A 24,947-nucleotide genomic window follows, 5' to 3' on the forward strand; every position below is an offset into this window, starting at 1 on the left:
AGATGGTGGTGATGTGTTACTGCTATTGCAGACTTTATTCCCGTTATTACCTTTACTTGCGGCTGCCTTGTGGTTGTCAGCAGGCTCTCCATGCATGACTTTACCTTGTAAAACCTGCACAGGTGAAAGAACATTCACCTGATGAGCACCACTTATGAAGCTGCACCGCTGAACCATTTTTTTTTTTTTTTTTTTAAATTTGAAGTGATAACTGGCTTAAAGCTGTGCTCACATGGTCTGTCTGCCCACTGAATTTGGACACTTTCCTGTCTGCGGTTTCGACAGAGCCACCGCTGCTGGCCTGGAGATCAGGGCAACCTATCAGAACAGGTGCTGCCGAAGTCAGATTGAGGGTCACCCTGCTCTGGCCTGGCTGGCTGTAGTGACTCCCTTCACCGGTGCTCCAATCTAATGAAAACAACCAGCCATCAAATGGAAGGCCACACTGTCTGTGACCGCTGGGAGGTTAAAAAATGAAGGCGGTGAAAAGACAAGTCTCATTATCTTACCCTTGTTGCCGTATCGCCGAATGTCCATGGTCAGGCTGCCGGTTTGCAGGGATGATGTCATTTTATCCTTCCACTGGCTGTAGTTCATGTGTGCCACGGCGACTCCGTTAACAGCCACAATCTCATCGTCCACACACAGCTGGCAGAGCTCCGCCGGACTGCCTGGGGAGGGAGGGACAGGCGTCGGGGAAATGAAGAAAGATGAGGACAGCAAAACATTACAAAAAAAAAAAAAAAAGACAGCTTCCGAAATGATTGAACACAAACTGAGCTGCACTATTGAGGACAAGGTGGCTGTTCCGAGTAGAAAAGTAGGCCAGTAAGGCAAAACTACACAGCGGCAAGTAAGCGACACCTCGCTCACTTCTCATTAAATATTCAAGGTTTTAAATCACTTTTGCAGCTTGTTTTGTAGCTTTATGCATGTAGATATCACCATTTGCCAACCCCACATAACTGAATGAATGCTGCTATTTCAGCATGAAAAAGAGACTTTCTGCCTTTTTTGGCTGCTTCATCTTAGCTCTCACCAAACAGAAAAATTTGTTGAATGCAGCAGTTTCAATGGTGACATTTTTCTGCACTGAGAGCTGTCAGTGTCTGGAATTACTGTTCTTTTTGTAAATGCAGGATGTGAGAACAAATTCCCTTTTGGAGAAGCAAAAAAAAAAGCATTGAAGGTACAACGTAGCGCTGCCATGCCCGTCACTAAAATGTTCTTGGTTCACAAAACAAGTACAAAAGGTACAAAGCAAAGACTACCATCACCATGTCAGCCTAACCGTAAATGTGACATTTGTGAGACACAATTTCAGTAATCTAGAGATAAATATAGCGAAAATCTTACCGGCTTGAATGAATTTGACTCTCGCCCCTGTGGAGTCCCAATGAGTCTGGAAACCAAAGTCTGGTCTGCTGTTGGGTTTAAGAGTAAGGCTCACTCTCATGTCACTGTGATCCACCTGAAACACACATGCACACACACACACACACACACACACACACACACGTAAAAGGTGACACCCTGTGATCCAATGTCCTCTGCTTCCTGGTGGAAACTAAATCCTGCAGTCCTGCTACACAAATAGTAAGGGATACACACCAAGGACCAGTTTATTATGCAGGGCTTGGCAGTAGGGCTGCACAATTAATTGTAATTTTATCAAAATCACAATATGGACTCATGCAATATCCAAATCATACGAGGTGCAATTTGGTAAATGCAAAATATTTGACAATATACCAGTCTGAATTTATTTACTGTGGCGTGGCAAGGATGTCCCAGCCTACAAATCATATTCTATAGACAAAGTTCTTTGTTTGGTAAAAATATAAAATACATTTAAATAAAATTCTAAATATATATTAAAATGGTCATGGCGTTATTTTTCTCATTTTCAATGTGAATAATGATGCAAAAATGATAATTCTCTAAAATATTGTGAATTGAAATTTAATCAGTCATAATAATCACAATATTATTAAGGGGGGATTATCACCTTGATAAGTCAATAATTGACATTTATTTTAACCAAGCAGATTCTTAAAGCTTTTATTCATCTAAGCCACATTTCCATTACTAAATTTATGTATAAATGCATATTATCTTAATTACTCAAAATATAGGATGACTAAAAATGGAAAACATGTATTTTCAGCTTTTATTTCTACTAAAAAAGTTAGTACTGAGCTCTGCCATCATTACTGCAGCTCTGCAACAAACGACTCAATGCAACGCTCATGTTTGTGTTAGTTAGTGGTGATTCAGCATTACACTGAAAGCTGTTTCTTCAACCCTCAATTACTCAAATAAGGAGGGCAGAATATTAAAAACACCCCACACATTAAAAAACTGAACATTATTAGCCTCAAAACGGTAAGCTGGTGACTCAGCCCTGAAATGCTTAATGCGTGCATATACGCTAATACTGTTTAACGGCTCTGCAAACCCACACAGGTGTTTTCACTTACTCTGCTGATTAGAGGCTGATTCACATGCGTGGGCGAAGGCAGACGCCGTAAGAATATAAATGTTTGAAAATATTCATGTTTTACTCTACACTACTAGTTACTAATTTTATAAACAGTGTGCTATTTTAATACGAGGGATCATAAAATACAACATGTGAATTCTGAATAGCTTTTTCTCTTGTTCTGCCTGCCTCTCGGGCAGAGAAAACCATGAGAGTACAATTAATGTATTCGCCTAAAATGTCTTTACAGGTGGTCATTTATGAGGTCACAATAAATAATTGAGTAAATAAGTTAGTAAGTAACTTCAAATGGATGAAATTAATTAAAATTACTTATGAATAACCCCAAAATAATCACTTTTCTATGTTTCCCAGCTCTATAGCACACAATGGGAAGAGAAAAAAATATGTATTCACTTTATACGATGTGTGTTAGGGTTCAGGTTGGGTGAGTATATTTTCTCTGGTACAGGTCTTATAGTTGCTCTATTAGGAAAATAGTTCCCAAATTAATTGCAGCCCAAAAAAATTAAAAAATAAGACTGAACTGATTGGGGAAAAAATAATAACACACAAAAAAAAGGATAAACGTAAGGAAGGATATAGAATTTAAAGAAATATAAGATAACTTGGGGTTAGGAATGAGGTCCAGGGCCAGTTTTAATCAGTGGTGGAAAAAGTATTCAAATCCTTAACTTAAGTAAAAGTCCTGATAGCACACTGGAGAATTACTCCAATGCAAGTAAAAGTCCTGCATTCAAAACTTACTGAAGTAAAAGTACAAAAGCATCAGCATCGAAATGTACTTAAAGTATCAAAAGTAAAAGTACTCGTTATGCAGAATGGACACACTCAGATTAAATATATTCAAAATATATTATTACTTTTGATGCATTAATGTAGGCAGCATTTTAATTTTGTAAAGATATGGCTCATTTTACTTAATATACTGTTATGTCATTTAATTTAAAATAAATGTTTAAATTAATCATGTTTTTATGTTAAATCTCGACCTGAAAAGTAACTAAAGCTGTCAGCTAAATGTAGTGGAGTAAAAAGTACAATATTTTAAAATTTAGTGGAGTAGAATTATAAAAGTTACATAAAATGGAAATATGCAAGTAAGGTACAAGTACCTCAAAATTGTACTTAAGTACAGTACTTGAGTAAATTTACTTTGTTATATTCCACCACTGGTTTAATGCCCATTTCTAAACAGGCTAGAAAACAGGTCAAAGTTCAGGTTGAAGCGAGGTATCCAAAACTGACTGTTCCCAGCTCCAAACAGGTTAGAGTTTTGTGGTTAGGGTTAACTAGAGAACATGTATCTTAACTTAAATGGGTCAAAACAAAACAGGAGGTTAATGTGTGTTAACTGAATATTAGACTGGGGAACAAAGGACCCTGAGAGTGCAGATACACTCCTTTATTTCCCCGTTTACTGGACGTGTTCTTGTAATCTGACTTTGGCTCATGTTTCTATTGATCAACAGGCACCGTCCCTGATTAATCATTTAAATTGATTTGATAGTCCCTGATTATAAAAGCAGACAGTTACATCAAACATAATTAAATCCTCGATCCAAACATGACAATTTCATGACACTAGGTTTTATCAATACATACACACAGTACAAATCAGTGCTAGAATTGAACTAAATACATTTACTCAACTACTGTATTTAAGTATTACATTTTATGTAACTCTATACTTCCCTTCACTACATTTTAGAGGCAAATATTAAACTTTTTACTCCATTTCGCTGACAGTTTTAGTTACAGGTCGAGATTTAACATGAAAAATATGAAGATGATATGAAAAATTTTTTACCTCAACAGATTATTAAGTAGTTAAAATCAGCCCTGCCTGGACAAGAGTAAAATGCTGCTTACATATATGCATCAAAAATAATAAAACAATGATATATTTAGAATATATAAAACAATCTGAGTTGGGCCATTCTGCATAACGAGTGCTTTTACTTTTGATACCAAATACAATTTAAGGCTGATATTTTTCTCCTTTAATTTAAGTTTTGAATGCAGGACTTTTACTTGTAGTGGAGTAATTCTGCAGTGTGGAATTTGTACTTTTACTTAAGAGATCTGAATACTTTTTCCACCACTGGTGCAGATGCTGTGTGCAGAAAAATAACCCAACATACCTTAGAGAAGTCAACGCTTGCATTAGAAGGGAGAGTTGAGCTTTTATTGTGGTGGGTCTGCAGGTTAGAATAAGGCTGTGGCAGTAGCGGGGTGTGGGTGACGGGCTGGTGGTGGTAGCCGTTGGTCTGCCTGGGGAGAGCTCCACCTTTCACCTCGTCTGCCTGTTCTGGACCGTTGTGGTGCTGGACCGTCAGATGGGCGGTCGCAGTCTGTCTTTTGAGCAAAGATTTAGTGGTTGGAGAAATAGATTCCCCTCTCTCACTTGTCAGCAGCACACCCTGGTTGTTGTCGACCTGGAGATTAATAAATACAAGATGTCCTCAGAATACACAAACGTGTGATTTCAGCATTTACTCTGCCGCATTTTACATGTGACAACCAAAGAATAAAAATGTGTAATCTCGAGTTGAAAATGTTCACAGTAGTGCAGCAGCGTTTCCATTATTAACGCAGGAGGGCGATCCATGGAAAAGGTAACACAAGCCCACTCACACACATAGTACACACACATACACATGCCCCCCAACACTTGCACAGGAAATGCTCTCATTACATTACTTTGCTCGAGCCTGTTTAGCTGAATAAACACGTCCCTCTGCACCCTCCTGAGCACCAACCTTCCATTAAGACGGAATTATAATCATCCAGACTTTAAAAAAAATCAGCAGCAGCAGGCGGCGGGTTCTTCTACTTTAAAAGCTCCGACAGCAATTTAAATTTTCCCTGAAAGAGACAGACCTATCTTCTGTTTATCTCAGACCCACCTCCATATCCATCACCGTAATCACCAGCATTTTGAGAGCATCTTGATTTCAAAGACACTTTCAGGATTTAAAACCTGAGTGAATCGTGGGGATGGGCTGCTGGAAAGTGATTGTTGGATAAACCTGGGACATTCTGTCTGATGGATTTTTCTTACCGAGGGCGAGAGAGGGGGAGGACGGTAGTAAAAAAACAATGGCTAACAGTACTGGCGGAATGCTTAATGTACGCCTACTGGTATGCCAAGAAGTTGGCACTAAGATATTTAGTTTTTTTTCAGAAAAAACAAGGAATGTGATGGTAGTATTCATTTTTTAAATATCTTTTTAGAACAAATCCCATGAAACGACCAACACCGAGCCCTTTTCTTGCATAAAGACTATTAAAAAACACATCAACCAAACTCTCAATTCTTTGAAATACTTCAGGAATTTTAGGAGAGAATTACTTTTTCTGAGACTTTGTTGGCCTTTTGTAGAGAAAGAAATAAAACAGGGGACTTTAGCTGATGAATGGATGTAAGATCCCTCCTAACTAATACATACTCTGGCTTTAGAGTACTCAGGGTCATGGACCATAAAGACCTATAGGATTTTAAATGACAATTATGGACATAACTGACCCACAGACAGTGATACTGGATTGTCACCCTGCCCGTTTTACTTGATTTCAAGCATTTCACCTCGACTATGATGGCTAAATAAATTCTTACCTAACTAACAGTTAATTCGTTTTCCTTCATGACAGATGTGTAAAATGTAGTTTCTCCACAAAGAATCATGCAAAAGCAGAACACATTCACCAGAAATGTGCTCATTATTTATAAGTCATTCAGCATGACTAAAGCATTAAAAAATGTCTAATTGAATAAAAGAAATCTTAGTCTATTTGAGATGTAAACCTGCTGGAAACCACTGGGTTAAAACAGAGTTAATTCAAAGCCCAGCGGTGCAACAGCTGAGATACCCAGTAAACTCACGCTGCAGAGTCTCGGCAGTGAGGACAGCCTGGACTGCTTGGTCCCAAACGGCCTGGCGGTGATGGCAGAAGAGAGACGAGAGGAGCCTTCGGACCTGCGGTAACCACGAGGAAGACTGGCTGAGCCGGACCACGACCCGGTTCTGGACAAGTACTTGTTGATGCCTGCAGCCTGCTGGCCTCTGCTCTGCTCCACAGCTGGTTCCCAAGAGGTCTTCTGGATCTCTTCCTGGGACTTGTGGTTCTGGTGGGACAAGCCCTCTGGAGCATCAGGATTACCAGCATCGGAGGGAAAAGTGGGAACTTTTGGATCGACGCAGACTGGAAGCTCCTTGTGACCCGACATGGATTCAGTAGGAATCCTGGTGGGGGCGGACTTTGTGGTCACATTTGGCTGTAAAGTTGTGGTCAGAGTGGAGATTTGGTTTGTGAAAACTTTCTCTGCCGGGCCACCCTGAGCTTTGACTTGAGTCTGGGAGCTGAACGGGTACTCCGGGGAAGGGGTGGTCACTCCGGCTCCGTCTGAAGCCAGGGACGCAAAGTGGGTCTCCTCTCCCAGGACGTTCCCACCAGAGGCAGGCATGACTCCAACTGATGGTCCCTGAGGAGAAAGAAGCAACACCGGCTGGAGATCTGACATGTAAAATGCATCTTTTCTGTTATTTCCACCACAATTACACTAAAGTCAACACAGCCAGGTACATTGACAGAACATATGTAAAAGCATACCTGAGTGTGGGCCGAGTTGTGGGCCTCTGTTGCGTAGCTGCGGGCCAGCAGAGCGCGAGTACGTGGCCGCAGATCAGAGCTCAAGGATTTTGCAGGAGGAGAGGTGGAGTAAGGACGAGGGGCCGAGTCATACCTGCGCAGTGACGGCTGGTCTCTGGGGAGTTGGCATGTAAGGAAAGAGGAGCCGATGTAATATAGGAAGCAGAGAAGACGTGTGTCATATTACATGAGTTCACTGTGGCGTACTGAACTGTTATCAGGTGAGAGCAGTGGATTTTAATACTAATTTGTTTGTCGTAATGGGCTTAGGAAGTGTCAGCTTTGGATTTTTCATTACATGTGGAGCAGAGTGTACCTCTTGAGCGGTCCGCCTTGTCCTTGCTGCTTCATCACAGCTCCGTTGGCCATCTGGTTAATGACGTGCTCTCTGTCTTGTGACTTCCTGCGGTCAGACTTGGTGCTCCTGCGGCGGCTCTTCCACTTTGTCAAATCCTGAAACAAACGCACAACAGGATAACATTGTTACCTTAAATATAACATTATGTCATTGTCACTATTTTAAGACTCAAAACACATTTTTGGGGGGGCTGATCATACACTAAAAAACAACTTTTTTGTTGAGATTGAAAGTTCATTCTTGAACTTGGAAATGACATAATAATAACAATATTATTATCCCCAAGTGCGTGTTTATTTTTTAACGGTTAAAGGAGAGAAGGACTAAGCAAATAATAGTAGAAATAAATATAATGATACATTTATTTTGCAGATGATTGTATTGTTATTCTTGTTTATTTTGTTTTTATTTTACTAAAATTATAAGTTTGTTTCATCGATCTTCCCCAGCTGATGAAGTTGTTGCTAAATTGTAGATGTAAAAATTAAGATTGAAAGTTTATTCTTTACCTTGATCTCAGCAGACCTTAAGGTGCTCTTTAAAAAAACAGAAATTCAAACTTTTACAATGCCATGACAAACCGATTAAAGTTTATCTGCTGGAAAAAAATGTTCAACATGTTCAGAAAACTCCCTAACAGCTAATAAATGGACCTTATAGTGAGACGGTTTTGTCAGCATCTCTATGTTGCAAGACTTTTCTGCACTTACATCCTGCCACTGAGCTTCACTGTCCCTGGCAGCGACGCTACACCTCCGTTTGTTGTCCTGAGTCCACTCCCCGGCCACGTCCGGGTCCTGGTCCACGTCATAGATGGTGTTCGCGTCGGGACCTTTGCGAACAGGGTATGACATCGGGATGTCAGTGAGGGATTTGCTCCTGGATCAGACAGAGAAATAACAGGAAATAAATCGCATGCAGAGCAAACAAAGATATCTAAAAACACTGCAGCAGCGTCATGCAGCGGAACATGCTTGATGAAGTATTTACAATGAAGCACAAACAAACCATTTCACACTGACACACACACGATGTCATCTTACACACACACACACACAGAATATCCTGAACATGACAGGCCAGTACGCCACAGTATTTCCAGCTGCAACACGACACATTCTGCATCCAAACAACAGAATTGTTAGCAAAGTGTTAGCAGGAGAGTCGCATGCAAGTCAAGTAAGGCAGCATTATAAATGGCAACAGATGTTGCTGTCTGGATAGCACAACAGCCATGACTTGTTACAAGTAATAGCACTGCTGTGGGCAACAGAGGACGTCAGGTGTGACATTCAAATAACTTACAGCAGCATTTAGCAGGTGGTATATCAAAACTGTGACATAATTCGATGGGAGGAAACAAAGACTGTGATTACAAACAATCCTGTAGTTTGTCATAAATTCGACTGTCGAGTCTCGGCCCAGGAAATTAATAATGGGAGGTATAACAAGTGCTTCATCTTTATGAAAAGGCAAATGATGTTTGTAGCATAATTTCCTTTTGTAAGCGAGCGGAATACAAACAAAAAAGCACGCCCACACGAAGCGGTAGCAAAGCAGTTCGGAGCGGCTTCAGACAGCTTTAGGACTCACCAAATCCAGCCAGGGTTGACCTGAACTGGTCTCTCAGGTCTGACCTGGATTTGATATGCTCTACAGAACCAAAGAAACAGACATGAAGGCTGATGAACTAAATATAAAGCACCTGATTTGACAAAAGTAAATGATGAAGGCCAGGAATGACAGGGCGGTGAACTAAAAACACATTATGCAGAGACAAGTCAGTGTAGATTAATCACAAAAAAGTCAATGTTTTTTGACTGATACAACACTAATGGCTTCTGTGCCACAGCTGTAATACAACACTACTAAACACACAGAAGATCGTGGCAGAACAAATGTGTTTAATGCACAAACTCACATGCTGCACAATATTTTAAGTTATTGACTCACTCTGACATATTTTTTTATTTTCTCACACCAAAGACATATTCACACAAAAAGTGCACTTGAAAACATTAGTGCTGACACAAAAGGCGTAATAACATGATTCTGTTATGGCTATCAGAGTATGACATGACGCATGAGTCATCTGTTTAACCATTATGAACTAATGAGTCACTCAGCATGAGGCTGTCAGAAGTCCTCAGGCCGTCAGCACTATAAAAAAAAAAAAAAGGTACCAGAGTAAATACCAGATATTACACCATGCCGCAGTGTGGAAACATTAATCAGTAACAGCACAAATTCAAAGCACATTAGTTTTCTATTTGATAAACGGGGCAAAATTTGCATATTCAAATTAAGTAGTTTGCTGATGGATTTTTGCAAATGCATGAAGAACAGGTGCACTTTGTACAGACTGTTGACACAAGCTCTAACGCCCATCACACCAAAGTGGAATTGTGTGTGTGTGTGTGTGTGTGTGTGTGTGTGTGTGTCTTAAGGACAGCAGTGAATGTTCAGGGTTGGGAGAGAGTTTTCTTAGAGATGGTTTTGAGGCTCTCCAGATGTGGCAGAGATGTTTTGCACAGTAGCAGATGTCACCAGCCAGGAGATGAAGTCAAACACTTCCTCGGAAGAACCCAATGCTCTCTGGCTACAGTGAAAGAAAAGGAATAAAATATGCATGAAATGAGTACAACATTAACAGCAGGTATTAAAAAATAAATTCACACAGGATGATAAATTGGCTGGGTTTGGCAGTTTTAGCTTATGCCATCTCTCAGAGCAGTGCTAGCTATTCCCATGAACCGAGCAAACTAGGGTTTAGTTTGCTGGTCTAGTTAAGCTGGATTTAGTACGCAATAGCCAAAATAGGGCTGGGCGATATGGAGAAAATCAAATCTCATGATAGTCATTATTCTCATATATTGTCGTGTATTTGGTCAAAACTAAGTGGGTAAAGGAAAATTATACAACAGCTTGGAAAACCTGATAAGTTCAGAAAATCACTGTACAGTAATGCTGCCTTTAAAACCAGAAAAGATAGCACTTATGCCATATTACGATATTACAATACAAAACTGAAACGATATCCATCTATTTTATCTATCAATAAAAATCGATACATTGCCCAGCCCTAAGCCAAAAACATTAACATGCGATCATGTAGCACAGCAAGTCTTTTAGCAACACAAACAAAAAGTTATATTTTATAAGTAGTCAATCTCTCGCCATATACTGCATTTCCTTTTAAAAAGTTACCATTACTTGCTGTTCAAGCAATGCATCAAGAACTTTGCACATTAAAGCAAACTGCAAAAACTGCAGCTTCAGCGTTGCCTTGTATTAGTAAATAAAAGTATTTGTAAATCCTAAAGCTTTCCCTCTTGCACCATCAGCACTGCCTGGCATCATAGAGCAGTAAAAACAGCCAACAGACCTTAAGCCTTGCATTTTACGATACCAGGGTCTCCTCTGGGAGCCCAGGTAGATCGTGCGCACACGACTCTCCTCTTCAGGTGTCCAATATCGGGGTAAGAAGCGGTCGTAGTCGGGGTTGTTAGATGTCTGATGAAGGGTCTGCTGCACCCGCCGGAAATACAAGTCATCTAGGACCGGGTCTGGGTCGGTGTAATCGTCGTCAGAGTCTTCCTCGTACAGATCTGGCAGGAAAAGCTCTTCGTCAATGGCGCGCTCCGTGGGACACACAGTGAGGTGGGGTTGAGGAGAGAAAGAGGCATCTTCAATGCTGCAGCAGAGAGCGGGATACCCACCTTCTATGTTTATGATGATCACACAGACATGGGTGAAACAGTAACACCAAGTATTACAGAAATGATCTCTGAGCTGCTCGAAAATGTTAAAAGGCTTATGATTAATGCACCGAGGCATATTTAATATTTTTTGAGGGTAAGGTTAGGGTTACGCAATGCTTTTTTAGTTTCCAAGCTGTGCAGTGCTAGTTAGTGTGGTTGAGTAATTACAGAACCAAGCAGAGCACCTACAACATGTTGGCCTGCCACATCCACTTTTGTAAATTTGTTATCTACATCTCAATTTTAATAGTTTTAAGTCCTATTCTGGCACATTTTAGTAAGTAATAACACTCTGATATGATTTATATTTTGTTTAACATTCTTTTCCCACATAAAAAGCTAAAAAAAACAAAACAACTCAGCCCCACCCACTACTACTAATACGACTGCTGCTCGCACTAGGTTGACCCATAACAAAGGAGTGCTGGCTGCAGCGCTCTGCCGCTCGATTAGAATCTGCAGAGATAGTAGACCAGAGATTTAGACGGCCATGCGGACATGTTTGAGACTCAGATAAGGGGACTGTTGTGCACCAAAATTGGCATAGAGCAGAAATAAGTAGAAAAAAGTGTGGTAAGTAGCATCTTTTATGTCATTTGTTGGCTAATGAACTGACAGCATTAGTGGTGGTGAAACGTACAATATCTTCTACTCTGATCTTACACTAACCGTGTTTCCATTAAAGCGAATTTTGAAATGTCGCATTAAAGAAAATGCAAATTAGGTCCGTTTCCATCAACTGATTTACAGCGAATAAACAAAGCTGCATAAAACATACTTTAATCAGAAGATGGCAGTGTAATGTATTGCTGTAGGCTAATCTGTCAGTAAACAGCAGAAGAATTAGAGATTACCAAGAGAGAAAAAACAACAACAAAAAGAGGTTGCTAATTGGACAACTTTGACCACGCATGAGTGTTTTTGTTCTGCGTGACAAGTCTGCTCTACAATGGATTCAGGTTTTTTGGTATTTAAATTTTTTTTTTTTAAAAGAGGAATGTGAAAACACCTCTCTAGTTAAAAAAAAACTTGGACCTTAACAATACGGACATCTCTCTGTGCTAAAAAAGATAACAGACATGGACATGCTCCGAATGACTACATTTTCACAAAAAGGCACTTTAAATGGTCCACTAATCATTTATGTCACAACATAAATGTGGACCTGCAGCTGGTTCCAATAGTCCCAAACAAGAGGTTAAAATAAAAGCACTTACCTGACACTCAGCCACTTAGTCTGGAGTGACAAAGTAGTTCTGATGCAATTCAATCAGGAAAGAAGTATTAATGCCACACAAAGCTTAGTAAAAAAATGAAAATAACAACCACCTTGTGTGTTTTGTGTGCTAGTGACTACTTTTGACAGCTGTTCTCCTGATTGCATGCCACTTCACATCATTGATTTGGTATTCGTGTGAAGAAAAAAGTTAATATGAACCTTGACAACCTTGAAATTTACCACAAATGCGTTTCAATCAAGAACAGTTCATAACGTTAAAGTAATGATGGATATGAACAGTTCTCTCAGCAAAGCATTTTTTTTGCCAAATACAATATTAGAAAGAGCAGTTTCTTTAATATTGTAAGTTTCTGTTGGAATGGCAATAAAACAGTCTTCTTAAGGTTTGATTATGATGAAATTCAACATAAGGGATACAAATATATACATATATGTATGTGCAGATACACATTAGTGCAGAAAACCTTCAATAAAGGAGGAAAGTTAAAGAAGAATAACAAAATCTGCAGAGAGTTCTTTAGCAGCTTTTGATGAGTGAGTTAGTGGCAGTAAGTGAACTCTGTGTACAGTAGTCGACACATTTTCAGTACCTGGCGAGTGGACTCGTGCAGCCCCTTTCACTCTCCCGTCCTTGTTTTCTCCGCAGAAGTGGTGGTGGAATATATCCTTTGTTTTGCTGTGTGGTCTCCATCTTGAACACCTGCTCAGCTTCTGCGTCACTTCCACAGCCTTGAGACCACAGCAGACATGTGGGAAACGAGACAGAGAAAATATATATTTATATTAAAAAAAATTAGATATAAAAGTCTGGAGGACAACGAAAAACAGGCAGCTGAGCAAAGAATGAACAGAGAGAGTCTAAAATATCAGAACAGAACAGAAGAACCTTCAGCGGGTGACTGAGTCTTCACACGGCCGAGTATTCTGTCCTCTCTCATCACACACATTTTTGTCACCAAAGTGTGGAACTTGTCACAATTTGTCACTGACGTGCACGTAGACCAGCAGTGCGGACAAATTACACATCAAGATCACAATGTTGTTGATCCAAGAGAATTTGTTCTGGGGTCATATGCTGGGGTTAAAGAGGGATCGGCAGGTTGGGGAACACTAAGGTCCGGTGTAGCGGGAAGAGCAGGGAGGGCCCAGAGCGCCAACACCATTTAATACATTCAACAAACGACTGCTAAACCAAATTCCATTCTCAAATAACACTTCTGAAAAGTTTCTTTAAATAGCCATCAGTTACTTTTTGAAAATGTACAACATAAATTGGATCCACTGCACAGCACTCATTAAAAAAAAAAAAAAGAAAATATGTCACTTTTAAAGCTTGTTCGCATGTGACTCCCATTATTTCCTTCTCCAGGGCAGTGCGAAGTCATAAAGGCACCTACAAGGCTACATTGTAACACTTTCAGCAATTTCAGAGGGCAGAACAGCATCACCTATCTATAGGGCTATGACAGAAACCACATCATCGCAAAAACCAGTGTTCCCCACAGGATTTTATGAGACTGTGGTCGGGGGACCCAAACCATATTGATGGGGTCCGGGCATGCCCCCCGGGAATATTTTTTGTAAATTTTTTAAGTAAAATGCTTCAGTCTTGTGCAGTTTGAGGGTTAAATGTGAGCAAACACCTCACAGGACATTTTTCACAGTCGAAGACACTGTAATATAGAATCTATATTGTTATTGTACTGTGAAATTTTCAATCGCTTTTAAGTTTGAGTTTAGCTTTTTGGGATTAACACAACTTCAGCTAATGTTAGCTCGTAGTGTGTTAGGATGCTAGTGATTGACAGAGTGAAAGCAAACTATCTTTATATTATGAATAGTGTACAAATACTTTTTAGCAGCTTGAAATGTGACGTTAGCGAGGCACATGAGACAATGATGGGACAGATTAGACTATGGCGGGCCAGCATAGATTTAGATCTAAGATTAAACTAAGTCCAGGCAATTTACGAAACCCTGCAATACCGCTCCATGTGACGTTAATGTCACCAAATCTCCCTCCCCCATACGTTTTATTGTTGGTCTTACATACAGGAGTGCAAATGGTGTAAAATCTGAAATCTAAACTCTAGATAAACATAATGATAATAGTAAAGTTATAGTCTTTGACTATCTATAATCCTCAATACAAGGGCTTCAGAAGAAAGTTTTTGGTTTCGATGCTTCGACACTTTTCAGTTGCCCTTCGGCGTTTGACCCCACGGGGCCAAAAACTAAAAACACTGAATCCGTCAGCACGTCAGCATGTTAGTCACTACCGAGCCTGTTCGTGTTCTCCCGCTTAGATCAGAGCTGCAGCCAGAATTTTTTTTTTTACTAAGGGTAAAATCCTCCAGCAAAACAATTTCTTCTTTTTGCAGGCTATAGTCAATGTTATCTTTACTTCACCTGTTCAACAGACGTGGTTAAAATAACACTCGGTATTGCAGATATGTGAACTAACCACAGACACTTGTCTTGTGAGTGTGCAGTATATAGGGTAAACAATTCAATGTATTTACTTATTAATCGAAGGTGCCAGATGCTGTTCCGAATCGTAATGGAATCATTAACTTCATGCAATCATGTTCTGTTTTTGATTAATACATTTCTATTCTTGCATGTTCTTTTGCAGGTAAATCTTCTCAGGAAAAAAAAAAAAAAAAGATTTTGAAAAGGACATGATATCTTCCACTCTAGAAAAGGTTGCAACAGCAGTTTGTTCAGCAGGGTGGGTTTGCACAAAGAAAAGAGCCCCAACAACAGAAACTAACACTGCATCCAAAAAGCAAAAAGAAATGGTGTCACTATTGGCCACAGTGTTTGTTTGCCAAGCGATTTCAGCAAATTGCAGTGTGTAAACTTTGCAATAACTATCTCTTACAGTGACACAAAAGGGAGTCACACTTCAGATGGCGTGCACAAGGCATTGAGTAGAAGATTATTATACTATATATATGTATTGGAGAATGCACCGATAAACTTACCTTCACTGTTTGGGCGGGGGGCTTTGGAGTCCTGAGAGTCGGTGTGCCGACAGTCCCTCTCTGGGTCACAGCACTCTTTTACAAACACGTTACTGCCCTCATCCAGAGCCTGGATTGGACAGACAGGGTTAATGTTATGAATATTAATAAATAAAAAGGACTACAACTGTGTAAAAAGCCTCAAAGAGCAGCTTACCTTGGACAAGGCCAACCCCAACAGCCCTTCAAAGGCTTTGAAGTTCAGCTGAGGGCCGCTGTAGAAAGCATCGTGAGATTTACGACCCAACCAGTAGATTGTGATCAGAACCTGAAAAAAAGAGTAGACAGACACACGTCTTATTTCAGGGACAACATGAAATATACAGCCTGATCTAGCTCATCTCCAACTCTAAAACTGAAACCACAGAGACTGATTTATAATGTTCAATAACTTGCATGTAGATTGACGGATTAATAAACTGACCAACATAAACTTAAAACAGTTCAAACTAATAGGATCTAGCAACCTCTTTTCCATTAGAGGGCCATTTTTGGTCAAAATAGAAAAGAAAGATCCATCTGGAGCCTCAACTTTGAGCCTTATAATGAAAGAATTTTGCTAATTTCTCAACGCAGATCAAGCATACCACAAAGCCACAAGCACTTGCGGTGAAAGAAACTAAATCTGTCTATTTTCCTCAGCAATTTAGGTTTTTGGTTTTGGATTTGAAATCTATAACAATTGCCAGGTTTAGCAAATTTTTGAAGTGAAGTTTGAGGATAGGGCGAAGGACAAGATGTGCAGAGGCGATGATGCACATTTAAGTTGACTGAAATTGTCTTTTTTTTCTGTCTATAGGCAACATATTTTTACAATTGGAGAATATAAGAATCACCTCAGGCCAACAAAAAATTAATATTATAATTGTTAATTATAATGCAAACAAATACCCTTTATTAATTTACATATCATTATTTTGTCAAAGCAACAGTGAGCCACAGGCTAATGTAGCAAAAACACATCAATAAAAAAAGGTTTTAATGACATATTACTGCCACAAGAAAACAACCCAACTTGCAGCTCTGTCCCTACAAGTCCAAAAACGATGGCCAACTGTAGAAAGGACCATAATTTTATTCAGATTCTTCAAAAGACAGATCAAAATGCTGCAGACTGCGACACACTCGTCCTCTCTCCTGCAGGTTTGACAGATGCCTGTCGATCTGTGCCTGTAACGTTATGTTTCCAGCTGATTTAGAGAAGAGGATCTGCTGTGAGAGACCTTGAGGAGTACTGCGTTTTAGAAACTATCAGAAGACAAACCACAAGACAGATGTAAAAGGATCGGATGGATAGATAAGAGACAAAGTGCTTTAAGCCAACTGATTTAATAGATGCCAGAAGACGTTTTCCTTCTCTTAGCTCCTCTGAAATGGAAATCCTTATAGTCTTATAGGCCCTGAGCACACCTATGGCCTGCCTGCTCTGTTCACTCAACATGTTGTTCCTGTTGTAAGAACTTTGATGTTACTTTAAAAAAAGGCCAGATCAGTCATGCTGTTTCCACTGGAGAAACCCCTTGAATTATGTCTTTTCTTACTTTTAATGATCTTCAAAATGCTATTCACGCTTTTATCTCTTCTTGTCTGGGTTATTGTGATGCTGTGTTTACATGAATGATAAAACTGCAATAGCAGCTGAGGGACTTTTAACCAAATCACGAAAGCATGATCATATCTCCCTTACTTTAGCTTCGCTTCACTGCCTCTATGTTTTTGAAATTACTTGAAAAATTTTGTCTTGATTTTAAAGGTCCTGTAAGGTGCCTGGCTAAGCTGCTAAATCATTACACACCGGCCCGTATCCTGAGGTGCTCTGATAAGGCCGGTTAGCTATTCCCCGGTCACGGCTGAAGACCAAAGGTGACCAGGTGTTTCCTCTTTGGAAAATCTTACTTGAGGAACTTATCATCACTCAAGACTCACTTTAACCATTTTGCCTTTCCTTAATTATTTAATCTGTTATTTATTTTATATTATAGGCATTTTTCAAAAAAGAAAAAAAAAAAAAATCTTTAGCTGTTTTTATTTGTTATTTTAATATATTGACCAATTTTTTAATTAGCTTTCTCTTATTTTTTCTGATTTGTAAACTACTTTGTAACCGTAGTTTTGAAAATGTGGTTTATAGATAAAGCCATTAAATATTAGTTATTTAATTATTTATATTAAAAAAATATATTATTCCTATTATTTTCTTATTTGCGTTCAACCTTTTTTATTATACAATTATTTTCTTATTTGTATTTATAATTACTATTATTTTTACCATTGTTTATCTTTACTATTATTTTATCATTTATATTTAACATTATTTTTATGAATTATAAAAATAATAAAAATAATTTCAGCTTTATAACAATAATGCCAACTTGACGATGTTAAGTAGGTATAATGTTCATCTTAAATTAGTGTGTTAGCATGATAATTAAATCATCAACTTTAAACACAAAGTAAAACTGACGCTGAGGGCGATGATGTTATTTGTTTTAATGGTGTGTGGTGATTTGTTATTTGAACACGATGATGATGGTGTGCATGGCTAAAAATGTCATAAAAATCAGACCCCCAGAAAAACTAGGGTCTTTTTTCTATACGGCAGCATGAGATGCTCTTTCCTCACAGCATCAGCCAAAGGAAATACTAGTGAGGCGCGGCATGTGGCCTTCATGTGAAGGCTTTAAACGTCATCCGTGGTACCGAACGCTGTTGACAGTCAGTCAGACACAAACTGACACCATTAGTAAAGACAGTGAGTAAAGGCCTGTGAAATATGGACCTCTTCCTGGCATTTACTGCTTTATTATTTCAGCAAGCAAAGCATTTCGGACACGATTTATTTCTTATTTGCCTTGAGGCAAGGATTTTTTTTTTTTTTGACGAACGGCCTGTCTCCCTAGCAGAGCAGCAGCCTCCTTTGCAGGATTATACACAACACTGTGTGTTAGAATTTCACTGTTTCTTAACAAAGTCGTCATAGAGCGGTCAGCAGCGTGAAGAAATCCACGTCAGGCCTTGAGAGATTTGAATAAGTGAATAAATATTTTATTGCATGTGCTCGTTAGACGAATAAGATTAAGTGTGGTAATAAATGAGTCTGTATGGATTTCACATTATGCTTGATCAGTGTCTGTAGCAGCTACTCAGCCGGTCAATTGAAGGCATTTACTGAATACAGACGTAATCTGAGGTCCATCCATTATTGTAGAGCAGCAATAGAACCCAATAAAGGGCATACTTTACCTTTTTTAGCAGCAATGACGCCTGTAATACACAAACATCTGCAAAAACAGGTTATTCTCTTGTCTAAGGAAGCCAATTTGAATCATTGAAGCTAAACTTGGTTAAACTTCTGGGCTGGGTGATTAATCAAATTATTTTGGCTTCCAGCTACAAGATAATTGAGATAAAATATTATTGTGCTGCATTCATTTAGCCAATAATAGTCTGTTTTGTCTTGTGCTATATCCAGCTCATGCACCTTTATAGCACTGCATTTTCACTAGTTTTTAGTAGTTTGTGTTAAACATATATTATCCAATTTATTTTGGCCTTGTTTATTTATTAATACATTTCATTTAGTTTCGGCCTAGTTTACTCTTTTATTTATTATTTGTTGAATATGTTATCGGATTTTTTGTTGTTGTGGAAGTGTAGTAACATGAGGGAAATTGTTTCTTATTTTGACATTTTTTAAATGCATTTACTTTATATTATTTATTTAATGTATACAAATGTTTCCAACACCATTTATTTTATGCATTTTTTTTTCTACATTTTTATTTTATTTTTCAGTTAGATTATATTTCAGTAATTAGGTTAAATAAAGGTGATTTCAACACTGACAAAAATAATTATGATCAGGATTTCTGCCATAATCGAGCAGCCCTAGTTTCTACTTATTTGTACAACCTGAGAGTTTAAATACCTACTTATGTAAGCCTTACGCACAGGTACAGGATGTGTTCATTATTCTTTAATGGCTTGCCAACTACCTCATGCCAAGAAAATCAACAGGTAATCAAAAGTTAATCCTATGTAATGGCGTCTTTTGCCACATATGGTTTAATTTATCGTAAATTATTTAAGAACCCTGAAATGTCTCATCAAGTCCTGTTAATGTTGTTGCTAATCAGTGTTGTTGCTGATTGTTTCTGGATTGTTGTTCAGCAACAACAAGTAGGAACATTAAGATTGACTGTAAAGTGAAGAAATCTCAACAACTCATAAACAGGCTTGTAAAACTTCAAATAAAGAAAGCAATTCTCCCCTAATTGTTCATGTTGCATCAGTACATGTCAACATTAATCCACGTTGCATCACTGCAGTTTAAAAAAAACAGCAATGCTTAACCCTGTTTTGCAAAATTTACAGTATAAATATTCTTTGAATATTCACGTATCTGGTTGGAGACCTGCATGGAAACTGTGGTTTTCAATGGACGCAAATTGACCCTAATTGGTTAATTCAAAGAAAAATGCGACACCCATTTCAAAGAAAGAGCTCTGACAAACAGCCTCATTACTGGGTCCAAGATGTCAGCTATTGTGCTATTCAAATGAGGCTTCACAGATAACCAAACAACCTCATAAGCTTTGAAACATGTAAAATACCAGCAGTGCATACAAGCGTATACAGTGGACATACAGTGCTCACATGTTCCACACACACAGAACACACAAACTTGCACACAACTTGCAGTTGGGGCAAATGAGGGCACAGATATACATAGTATATATAATTATGAACAAAAACTAAGGGTTAATGCCAGATTATTGGGATAAGCCCCAAACTTAGTCCACAAAACAAAAACAAAACCCACTTGACCAGCGTCACCCTGGTTCTTCATGCTGCTGGGATGTTGGTACCAGACTGGGTTTGTAAATAGGATCGCCAAAATTGGAAATTCAGTGGCAGTGTTAGAAGTCCTCTACTAAGTGAAGTGAAGCTGGACAGAGTTCTTTAAAGGGGCACTTTGGTATTTTTTGATCCTGGACCCTGTTCGCCCATGTTTTCGTGTCTAAGTGGCTAATGGGACAACAATTTTTTTAAATTGCTCGAACACTGAGTGAGAGCGCCGTAACCAGCAGCTGCAAAACAAGCTGCGAGGGGGAATGTGCAGAGTAGAGCTACGTCCACTGAAAGTGCTTATTTTAGCCACTGACAGGCTCAGAATTTTTATCCTAAGTGTCTGACAACATTAAGGAGAGGATCCTACAGAGAAATAACATGTTTTTCCTCTTGAGTCTCACTCAAGTACAAGTCTTCTTCTGAAATCTAAATATCAGGAAGCAACAGGTCCTGCTCTTTAAAACACAGGTATTCATCTTCTAGGGGCAGAAGGTAACAGTATCAGAGTCCTTTATATGATGTTATGAGACACTCATGACAGTCTGAGCACTCTTAGTGGATGCAGCATAATACTCATGGTAGGCAATTGCCCTTGCAGCCCGGCATTGGAAGTGCTCCTGCTCGAAATTAGAGTAATTTCAATTGTTGTCCCCACTTGTGACACAAAAACATGGAAAATATTATTCAGGTTGAAGGGTATTAAAGTTCCTCTTTGTTGTGAATCATTAAATATATTAAAGATAGAAAAATAAATCATTCAGTAATTTTAAGAGGAAGAAATGGAGTATTTCAAGTCAAACTTACATTTTTGAGTCTTCTGTTGCTTTCATCTCCCCTAAAATAAAAAGATAAACAAATATCTTTATAGAAGAGTGATGCTCCTCATGCTGAATGCAGTTACATCATTTACTGCAAACAAGATAGAGAGCTGTTAGGGACAAAAAAAACTTCAGTGACATCTTAAGCCTTCTCATTTGCAATGCTCTACTAATCAGCTACTTATCTGAATTTATACAGGCTATCAACTCGTATAAAGCAGCAGCTTGTCGTCAGCCACAGCTCGTACCTTTAGAAATGCAAAGCAGCTGCGAGACTCAAACTATAAACTTTTTTTTATCAGCACGGGTATTGCAGTGAAAATAGCTCAGTGTTAAATGTGCTCAATGATGCCAATACAGAAAACATTAGACTGGGGCGAACACCGTCTTATTAGTGAAGTGAGCTGACCTTCAGAAGTAACGGTGTGCTTCTTTGTTGTATACAACCCGCCTCAAGCTAAAGCACACTTAAGACATGACATAGCTATGGTAAGACAACTGTACCTGAGGTTTGCACGGGTGGACAGGTCCTGCAGGTCTCCTGGATGGAACAGCTGAGACACATTCAGTCCCAGCTTCCCACAGGCTTTCAGGAACACATTCACATTATCCTGCAGATTAAAATTACAATAATAGCAAAATGAATGCATGCAGAAAACTGGAAGAGACTCAGACAAGCTTGTTAAATGCCACTAACAACCTTCTACAGCACCAAGTTTAAGAAAATGCCTGTTTTCACATGTATTACTTAGACATTTTTGCACATAATCTGATATTATTTACTTTAGGATAAAATCAAAGCGAGAATTAAATTAAAATATAATGCAAGCTTACAATGAGGGAGCCTTTCAATACACACACTACCATATGATTTAGTATGCTAGAAAAAAATCTCACAATACATACTATGTCAAATACCAGAATGTCCATCTGCATTTGGTCACACTTGTTGTGCTGTGGACTGCTCCGGATAATGAGCAAGAAGGTCAAAGTTCAATGCACATTGTTATGATGTGGTAGTGTGTCCTAATTATGTGCATGCTGCATGCAACAGTGCATACTTTGTCAGGAGAGCTTCAGTATGCAATAAAAGTAAGAAGAAAAACTAGGTGATTTGGAACGCAGCATGAATGCAATGTAAGCAATTTTATTAATTAGCATTATTATTAGCAAATTTCATTATTATTTTCATTTCATATCAACTTTCATGAACATTTGTTGTCATAAGTGTCTAACACAATGCTCATTTTTACTGCATCCAATACAGCAAAAAAAAAGGTTAAAAAAAATCTCCGCATGTTAACTTATGAACATCAGCAGAAGATTTTATTTTCTTTGCGAGGTGCAGCATGTAACATTATGCTCAGATAAAGGACAGGCTATCTGTTAGCAGCTAGCTAAGTCATCGACTACCTCGCCAGCAGCAGTCAAAATTTTAGCGAAGCAAACAAAATTAATACAAGATAATTTATCCTAACTGTCAGTTTCCATTTAATATCCCATTGGGCTACTTATTATCCAACTTTTTTAACTTGATCATCGTCATCGTAAGTCTACAGCCACTTGTGAAAATGATGAAGAGTAATTTTTAGGTACAGCGCTCTCATTTAGACAGGGAGGGTTAGTCAGGACGAGTTTGGCAACCTCTAGTGGCAGGATGGGATTCTGAATTGATGCACAGAAAGCACTGTTTTTAAAATAATATCCATGATTAATGTACATTTTTATTGCATAAAATCTGAGTTGCAGTGACCTTGCAAAGATAACACACATCTATAAACATGCTCACTGTGATTAATGGGTTCAAAGTTCTACAAGCAGGATATTTATTCTGTACTCATTGAAATAGCTACTTAAGGGTAAAAAAAAATCAATACCGGTGTCATTGAAAATGGCACTAGTGATGTAAAGTATATTCAATCTGAAGGTTCTGGAAAACATGCAAAATCACCAGTATGATGACATCACCACCACCAGTCCAGCAGCATCCACTGTTGGGCTCTGTCTATTTATTGGCCCCTGGTGGGAGTTTGCAATTGATCTCTTTGCCCTTGCTTTGGGCATTTTTGGCAATTATACTTGTATGAAGCCATCAAAAGCACAGCCCGAAGCCAAAATACAAATCTGCATTTGTATTTATGCAGAATAAAAAAAAAACTAAGAAAATAACTTTAAATATTGAGCAGTTGGGGTGCTGCAATGAAATGCAGTTTCAGGATCATTCAGACTGTGGCAACACCGTCTCGCAGTGCCTTCAACAGGAAACCACAGAGTGTGTCAAAACTTCCTGGCGAGCAGGTGCCTTCTTATTTTCTTATGTTCGAGAATCAAGTCTGCCTGCACCACATGCTGGGCTACCTGATAAGACACACACACACACACAGTAACACACAGAAAGAAATGTAACACTCACCAAACCAGCAATGGGAGTAGAAAGCCTGTTTACTCTCTTAATGATGCCAGGCTTCAACTGGTTGATCAAACTAGAAGGAAAAATGAGAAAAAAAAGAGGAAAAAGTTTACAAACATTCAGGTTTTATGCTACACATATTAAAGACAATAATATTTGTATCATCAGGGTCACATTCCATAAAGGAAGTTATATGGAGTAGGGTCAGTTTATACAGATTTTAACCTCCAACTAAGAAATTAATAGAAAATAAGATTGAATAACTTGTTGATTGGTTGATTGCATCTCAGACAAAGAAGCTTTAAGGTAACTTCCATATCTTATGGGCCAAATTCTAGTCTGTTGGAGGCTCAAGCTGCCGTTATAAGAATTAGTAGTTATATTGAATGGCTACTTCTTACTATAAAAATTGGGATATACATTTTTAACTTAATTTAAAGACATGTTTAGAGAGACTACAGCCCCTTCAGAGTGAAATTTAGAATCTGACCATTTTCTAATTGATTGATTGATTGATTTTATTTTATTTGACCATTCTTGATATAAAAAATATGAAACAGCAACCTGTGTCATACGTAATATAAATAGATAAAAAATAGTCAGGGATGACAACAATAAAGCCCTAAGGCTTATTTCCATTGTGGTCCCTAAAGTTGGTTCAGAGCTTGACTACACTCTCCCAAAGTGTCATTTAGCTTGAATTTAATTATCTGAAAAGAAAATGTGACAAAAAGTGTGTGCATCAATACTCACTCGCAAAGCAGGACTCCATTCTCTAAGGCAGCACGGAAGTCTTTGCAACCAAACGATTTTCCAGTCACTTCCTAAAAAAGAAAACCACACGTGTTTTTTACCCACTTTTTACTAATGAGATTTAGCTTTGCTTTCAACAGCTAATCTACCTGAAACAAGTGCATGTGTTGTTGTGCAGATACATTTTATTTATCTAATGTGGGTTTAAGTAGTTGTCAGGTGGGATGCTCAAGTACTGTGATGACACATTCAAGTAGATGGTCGAAATGCAAACAGTAGACTGAAAAACAGCATTTAAAATCAATAGGATTTCATAATAAAGCCTGAGTTGTTGACCAACATTGGATAAAACAATTACTGTCCCACATTTCATTACACAGTAAAGCTATTGTTTTTTTTCATTTGCTATAAAATCCAGAGCACCCCACTATACAGCCTGTTTACCCTGAGTTAATGACTAGAATATGTGGATACTAATTTACTAAATGTATATTTTATTTATCAATTTCAAATTAAGCATCCCTACTCCAATTTCCTTAAAAAAAGAATACGGAATGCGTTTTTTTTCAAACCC

General features: G+C 38.5%; 1 protein-coding gene across 1 annotated transcript in view; it reads right to left on the reverse strand.

The window, feature by feature from the left end:
• lmo7b (LIM domain 7b) overlaps positions 1–24,947 on the reverse strand; it is a 40,537-nt gene that overhangs the window by 9,841 nt on the left and 5,749 nt on the right. Inside the window, exons 3-18 of the mRNA XM_059358302.1 lie at positions 24,374–24,444; positions 23,624–23,693; positions 21,715–21,821; positions 21,197–21,227; positions 15,699–15,809; positions 15,503–15,611; positions 13,106–13,244; positions 8,225–8,393; positions 7,473–7,609; positions 7,118–7,271; positions 6,390–6,989; positions 4,648–4,941; positions 1,357–1,471; positions 510–671; positions 233–408; positions 51–114 (exon numbers count right to left, since the gene is read on the reverse strand). Of these exons, the coding sequence (XP_059214285.1) occupies positions 51–114; positions 233–408; positions 510–671; positions 1,357–1,471; positions 4,648–4,941; positions 6,390–6,989; positions 7,118–7,271; positions 7,473–7,609; positions 8,225–8,393; positions 13,106–13,244; positions 15,503–15,611; positions 15,699–15,809; positions 21,197–21,227; positions 21,715–21,821; positions 23,624–23,693; positions 24,374–24,444 (2,509 nt within the window). The remainder of the gene's footprint in view (positions 1–50; positions 115–232; positions 409–509; positions 672–1,356; positions 1,472–4,647; positions 4,942–6,389; positions 6,990–7,117; positions 7,272–7,472; positions 7,610–8,224; positions 8,394–13,105; positions 13,245–15,502; positions 15,612–15,698; positions 15,810–21,196; positions 21,228–21,714; positions 21,822–23,623; positions 23,694–24,373; positions 24,445–24,947) is intronic.

Source organism: Centropristis striata, chromosome 2, assembly GCF_030273125.1.
Source record: "Centropristis striata isolate RG_2023a ecotype Rhode Island chromosome 2, C.striata_1.0, whole genome shotgun sequence".
In the NCBI taxonomy this organism is placed as follows: domain Eukaryota; kingdom Metazoa; phylum Chordata; class Actinopteri; order Perciformes; family Serranidae; genus Centropristis; species Centropristis striata.